General features: G+C 42.7%; 1 protein-coding gene across 1 annotated transcript in view; it reads left to right on the forward strand.

The window, feature by feature from the left end:
* LOC115416851 (transient receptor potential cation channel subfamily V member 2-like) overlaps positions 1-7500 on the forward strand; it is a 31643-nt gene that overhangs the window by 6726 nt on the left and 17417 nt on the right. Inside the window, exons 3-5 of the mRNA XM_030130732.1 lie at positions 22-426; positions 3421-3575; positions 3661-3813. Coding sequence (XP_029986592.1) covers positions 230-426; positions 3421-3575; positions 3661-3813 — 505 coding nt within the window. The 5' untranslated portion in view covers positions 22-229. The remainder of the gene's footprint in view (positions 1-21; positions 427-3420; positions 3576-3660; positions 3814-7500) is intronic.

Raw genomic sequence — 7500 nt, forward strand, 5'->3', positions numbered from 1 at the left:
GGTCATTTGTGTCTCCATTAGAGGATCCATCTGGTCTAACCTGGTCCGTCTGGTCCATCCCAGTCCATCTGGTCTATCTGGTCCATCCTGGTCCATCCCGGTCCATCTGGTCCATCCTGGTCCATCCCGGTCCATCTGGTCCATCCTGGTCCATCTGGTCCATCTGGTCCATCCTGGTCCATCCCGGTCCATCTGGTCCATCTAGTCCCCCCTGTGCCTCCACATAAACATGGATAAGTCGGAGATGTTCGGTTTCAGTCTGGAAACCGACGACCGGACGGATGCAGAGAAGTCTAGGGGGCGGGGTCAGAGTAAAGACTTCCTGGGCGTGGCCTCAGAGGATGCCAAAGCTCCCATGGACACAGACTACCAGGAGGAGCTGGAGCCCAGCAGACCTCAGATCAGATTCAACCTCAACTTTGACAAGTGAGAAAGCCCACGTCCAGATAAACTGTTTACAGGACGTCTGCGTTTCCTCCTGTCCACAGCTAGGCCATCCTCACACTGATGATGTCACCGATGATGTCATCCTTAACGTTATTCTACCACAAACACAAACTGAAGATTTAAAGTTTTAAAGTTTTAACAGGTGTTTTTTATTCCAGATAGAAGTGAAGTTTCAACATAAACACAGAAGATAGACGCAGCAGTTTCATTATCAGAGTTATATTTGATCACCTGTTTGTGAACCATAATAACATAATAATAATAATAATAATAATAATAATAATGATAATAATAATAGTAGTAATAATAATAGTAATAGTAATGATAATAATAATAGTAGTAATAATAATAGTAATAATAATAATAATAGTAATGATAATAATAATAGTAGTAATAATAATAGTAATAATAATAATAATAGTAATAATAATAATAATAGTAATGATAATAACAATAATAATAATGATAATAATAATAATAATGATAATGATAATAATAATAATAGTAATAATAATAATAATAATAATGACAATAGTAATAATAATAATAGTAATAATAATAATAAATAATAATAATAATAAATAATAATAATAATAATGATAATAATAATAATAATAATAATAATAGTAATAGTAATGATAATAATAGTAATATTAATAATAATCCATTTACAGCAGCATCTTCAACAGTTTAACACATAAATGAACTGGTTCATATTCAATAATGATGACACAGTGGATAATACACATCTACACAACTACACATCTACACAGACTCGCTGTCCTATAAATCAGCTGATTCACTGTTTCCAGTTGTGATGCTGTGAAAATGTTTCAGACATAAAATGGTTTCTTTCCTGTTTTTCTGTATTTTAGTGGAACAGTGACAGAACAGTTTCCACGTTCCTTCAGACTTTTCTTAAACCTAAATATTTGTACATTTCTGAAACTGATTCCAGGTGTAATCATGTTTCTGCTTCATCTAGCGTCTGTTTCCATCTTCTGTCCAGTTGCTTCTTCAGTGAACGTGGAAACCGAACATTTGGGATTTAGTTCTTTAACAGTTCCTCTGAAGTCACTGAGCTCCTTCTGCACATGCTCAGTTCCACCGGGGACAAAGCTGAGTGTCTGGTTGTCTTCCTCTGATCCAGGTCTGGGTGGCAGGGGCAGGGGCCTCAGCAGAGGAGCCCAGACTGCCCCCTCCCAGACCCCACCCCCACCCCCCCGAGGCGTTCCCAGGCCACAGATGGAATCCCTCCAACGTGTCCTGGGTCAGCCTCCTCCATCCTCACTAGATGAACCTCCTCCACTGGTTCCTCTGGACGTGGAGGACCAGCTGCTCTGCACTGCTTGCCCCACTGGTACCAGTTGGCTGCTCAGACCCACACTCCAGCCATGTCCGTAGGCCTCCTTCTTCAGTCTGAATGATTTCAGCCACAGCTGGCCCCCGCCACCTTAACAATGGCAGAGCAGAAAAGAGCCCCTTCAGACTTAATGTTCCCCTCTGCCCTCAGGATGCAGTTGAAGCTCTGCCGGAGGTGTGAGTTGAAGGTCTTGACAGGTTCTACTGCCAGGTGTTCCCAGCAGACCCCCACTACTTGTTTGGGTCTACCGGGTGTGCACGGCATCTTCCCCTGCCACCTAATCCAACTCGTAACCAGGTAGTGATCAGTTGACAGCTCTGCACCAGCATCGAGTGTCCAGAACATATGACCACAGGTCTGATGATACGACTACAAAGTTCATCACTGACCAGTGACCTAGGACGTCCTGGTGCCAAGTGCACTGATAGACATCCTCATGCTCCAACATGGTGTTAGTCATGGCCAAACTGCGACTTGCACAGAAGTCCAATAACTAAACACCACTTGGATTCAGATTGGGCAGGCCGTTACTCCCCACCACACCCCTCCAGGTCACACTGGGGTTGCCCACGTGGGTATTAAAGTCTCCCAGTAGGGAAATAGAGCCCCCTTTCAACGCACTTCCCAGTACCCGTCCCAAGGACTCCAAAAAGGGTGGATAGTCTGGACTGTTTTTCGGTGCAAAAGAACTGATAACAGTCAGATCCCGTTCCCTGACCCGAAGGCACAGGGAAGCAACCCTTTTATCCACCGGGGTAAACTCCAACATGGAGGCAGAGAGCCTGGGGGCTATCAAAAAGCCCACCCCTGCCCTCCACCTCTTCCCTGGGGAAACTCCAGCAAAAGAGAGAGTCCTCTCAAGGACTTGGGTTTCAGAGCCGACGCTGTGTGTCAGGGTGAGGCTGACTGTATCTACCCGGTAACACTCCACCTCTTCCACCAGCTCCTGCTCCGTCCCCACCAGAGAGCTGATGTTCCATGTCCCTAAAGCCAGTTTCTGTAACGGAGGATCAGACTGCCAAGGCCCCCGGCTTGGTCTGCTGTCCAATTCACAATACACCGGACCCAGGGCAATGAGCCCAAGTCTCTGGTTCGGGCTGGGCCCAGATGGACCCCATGGGCAAAGGCCTGGCCATGGGCCCCCACCCCAGGCTCGGCTCCAGGGCAGAGCGCCGGTAGCCCTCCAGGCTGGGTGCACAGTCTCTTGTTGTTCTTGAACATCAAGGGTCTTCTAAACGGCTCTTCGTCTGACCCTTCACCTAGGACCATCTGCCATGGGAGACCCTACCAGGGGCAAAACGCCTCTGACATCATAGCTCCGAGGGTCAATAGCACTACGATAAGGTGACGGTGACGGTTCAAGGACGAGAAAGGAAACCCTGGGATTTCATCAGAAACTGAAACATCAACAAAGTAGTTTGGATATTACTTGTATTTATTAGTTGTTGTTTGTGTCTGTCTGATGCAGCCACACCTTTAGGAACACGAAAAACACTCATCTGCCAATATTTCCTGATAATATTTGAGACTGTAGATGTTTTTTACTCCTGCAGGCCTGTGTCCATGTGAGCCAACCCACCTGACCCTCATATTTGTGCTTTTGTTCTCAGAGGGATTCGAGGTGAGCGTCAGGATGAGCGCTGCGACATTGAAACCTTCCCCATCGAGCGTGTGTTCGAGGCCGTGGCCAGTCGAGACATCCGCCGCCTGGACGGACTGGAGCAGTACCTGCGCCGCAGCATGAAGAAACTCAGCGACTCTCTGTGTAAGTGGCAGGCCTACCCACAATGCACCGGGAGCTCTAGAGCGGACCGGGGGGTTCTGAGCGTCTGAACGTGTCCACCCTGCAGATCAGTCGTACGGAAAAACGCCGCTGATGAAGGCACTGCTGCACCTGAAAGACGGGAAGAACCAGACGGTGGAGTTTCTGATCGGTATCGCCGAGAGGATGGACGACGCCCACAAGTTGATCAACGCGTCCTACACCAGCCCGTACTACAAAGGTAACAGTACTACAAAGTACTACAAAGGTAACAGTACTACAAAGTACTACAAAGGTAACAGTACTACAAAGTACTACAAAGGTAACAGTACTACAAAGTACTACAAAGGTAACAGTACTACAAAATACTACAAAGGTAACAGTACTACAAAATACTACAAAGATAACAGTACTACAAAATACTACAAAGGTAACAGTACTACAAAGTACTACAAAGGTAACAGTACTACAAAATACTACAAAGGTAACAGTACTACAAAATACTACAAAGGTAAAAGTACAACAAAGTACTACAAAGGTAACAGTACTACAAAGCACTACAAAGGTAACAGTACTACAAAGTACTACAAAGGTAAAAGTACAACAAAGTACTACAAAGGTAACAGTACTACAAAGCACTACAAAGGTAACAGTACTACAAAGTACTACAAAGGTAAAAGTACAACAAAGTACTACAAAGGTAACAGTACTACAAAGCACTACAAAGGTAACAGTACTACATCTATGGAAGTAAATCTGTCTCATCAGATTTTGAATTATAAAAGCCATTGAATATCTAATGTTGAATTTTTTTGCTCTGAAATTAAGTAGCTGAATTTTTTTTGCACTGAAATGAAGTATCTGAATTTTTTTGGCTCTGAATTCAACTATGTTCATAAATTTTTAATAAAAAATATTCAGATGCAAAACATTCAGAAGCAAAAAATTCAGAAGCAAAAAATTCAGATGCAAAAATTCAGAAGCAAAAAATTCAGATGCAAATAATTCAGATGCAAAAAATTCAGATCAAACATCCGGGACACCAAGGATAAGCAATCGAGTCTATCTCAAGTCGAACCAACAGCCAACCAATCAAGTTACGTTAGGTTGGTCACGTGACGCCGATGCAGGAAGAAGGTCAACTAGTGGGTTCCCTCCAGAACTGAGCGCGGATCTCCTTCATCAGCTCTCCTCCCCGTGCTACCGTGGGTCCGCTATGGATGCGAATGATGGCGCTTCGGTAAGTGTATTAACTCTTTTATTTGGCATTTGTGTCGTGTATTTTTGTAAGATTCGGTGATACATACGAACGGACACTTTGCACATTAACAGAATCTATTGGACAGTATCTACACAGAACTGTGGTGTTCGTTAAAATTGTGTTAGCATTGCTAAGGCTAACTGACCATAGTTTATTGTCAGTAAGGTAGGGCAGTGCTTATGATCGGACTGACATAAAAGTTATGACTGTAACAATAGCTGGGTACTAAATCTTAGTAACGTTTAACCACGTAAAACTTCATCTCTGTGCAATTAATTTGCATTGGGCAGTGATACCCCTTTTCCACCAATTATAAGCTAGTGCTAGTTCGGTGCCGATGCTAGGGCCAGTGCTAAACTGGTTTCAACCGGATGCCTCCAAAGAACCGGTTTGGTTTTCCATAGACCAAGAGCCCGGTCAGAGCCACGCCAAGTCACCACAAGTAACGGCGTTAAAGTTAGTAGTTTACATTTCTCATTAGCATGGTGGTAGCGTCGCCGTTTTCCTAATCAGTCAGCTTCTCCGTAGTTTATCTATTTTATTGATTAAATAGTACGGTAGCGTTCACACAAGCTACATTTCCCCAAGCATTTCTCAAGCAGAGCTACAGATGTAAACTCTGAATGTAGTGTAGGTAACTTAATGAATATGTCAGTGGAGCCGCCATCTTGGTCCGGGGAAGCCCTCCTTTTGAATGAATGTCAGTCGGGGCCAAGGTGTATACAGAATTAAATCACCATAAACCAGCAAATTTTAGAAGCGATGTTTTATGTCTTCTTTCGTCATAAATGCCAGACCTGTATTTACGATCGAGCCGTGAGTAAAATGAGAGAGAAAAGAGGTTTTTGTCAATATTGTCTACTTTATGTTGTAAATGTAGCTAACCCGCATATTGGTAATTTTTCCATTCAAAATAAACTTCACGCCTTCTACATGCAGAAAATAGGCCAATATTACTACTACTTATGCCTGTGAAAAGTCTACACGTGTTATTGAGTTATTTGTATTGTTAATATTTTTAGTATTATTAGTTTGGACATATATATTTTTTTATCAAAGTGATAATATGTAGCTAAAATGTAGATGTTAGTAAGGTCACATCCAGATAATTACATCAGAACAATAAGGGTTGGAAAAGAGCAGATTTTCAGCAATCAAAGGAAAATTATGTCATTTTTCTGGCAGAGGGTCTGAAGTTCAGATAGCCTGGCTTTAATAATTATTGTTTTTTTTTTACCTGTGTATCTGTTTGACAGTTATACTGATCACCAAGATAGCAGTAACGTGAAATGTAGAGTAATAAGTAGCTTAGCTCAGCACACTATCCAAGTTACAAGCTTGTCCAGCAGTGCCTTTATAGGGTTCCCTTCATAGATGACCATTCTTTTCACAGCATGCTATAACAGGACTTATTGTGCAATGGTGCCAATAAATGCAGCTGATTCTGAGTTGTATAAATGTCTGATTTAGCAATTTTTACTACAGATTACATACATTCCAAACATCTGGTCTTACAATCATGATTTTGTTTTCCTATTGGTAGTTTACATTATACTACTTTTTTCTCTCTTAGGAATTGCTGCTTAATCATCTTTTAGAACGACTTCGCTCTCGACTGGAGCATATTCTGGGACGCATGCCCCTGGATCTGGACTTCTTAGAGTTTACATGCACACAAGAACTTGTGTTTTTAAATGCTATGTCCCATCAAGTAGCTGTTGATCCAGCTATTTTAGATGCACTGACACAGCTACACAGTATTATCAACATGGAAAAAGACAAAATGAAGCAACACACTACAGTTGTGCAGTTTGAGCAAGGACCAGCGGGGCGACAACGAATGGTCATATCCCCAGACCACCTATGCAACCTACTGGAGCTCAATCTGTCCATCCCATGCATTGCTAAACTCTTGGGGATGTCCAGAAGCACAGTGTACCGACGCATGGCTGAGTATGATCTCTCAGTAACAGCACTATACGGCACCGTGACAGATGAAGAGTTAGACCAGTGTGTGAGAGATATTAAGTCCAGTCAGCCTCACTCTGGATATCGAATGGTGAAGGCACTTCTGCAAGCCAGAGGATTGAGGGTGCAGTATAACCGTGTCCGAGCCTCCATGCACCGTGTTGACAGCACGGGTGTCATATCCCGCATGGTCCACTTAGGGTGCATTGCTCGAAGGACCTATTCAGTTCCAGGCCCCCTGTCTTTGACTCATATTGACACGAACCATAAATTAATACGGTAATTTATTTAAGTAATCTACCTTGACATAATGAAAGTGATTTCAGAGTATGTTTGTAAAGTTTGCAGTGGTAAACAGTATGCAGCATAACACATTTTTTTAGCGCATCCTTCATGCTACTGTACATGCACCATCACAGCTAACATCTTAAAAAGGCACGCATGTTGTCCATTACATTCAGTGTGTTAAACACTTTTTTTCTTACTTGTGGTATGTTCTATGCAGTTGACAAACTCAACTTTTTCATTACAGCTACAACATTGTTATCTTCGCTGGCATTGATGGTTTTTCCCGTAAGGTAAGCACATTTGTTAGGACAAAATGTCTTTTTATAATTATTATATATTTGAGTGTTGTGGTGTAATTGCATTTGTGCTGCAGATAATGTATCTTGGTGCAGCCTCCAACAACCTGGCATC

Source organism: Sphaeramia orbicularis, unplaced genomic scaffold (genome assembly GCF_902148855.1).
Source record: "Sphaeramia orbicularis unplaced genomic scaffold, fSphaOr1.1, whole genome shotgun sequence".
In the NCBI taxonomy this organism is placed as follows: Eukaryota; Metazoa; Chordata; class Actinopteri; order Kurtiformes; family Apogonidae; genus Sphaeramia; species Sphaeramia orbicularis.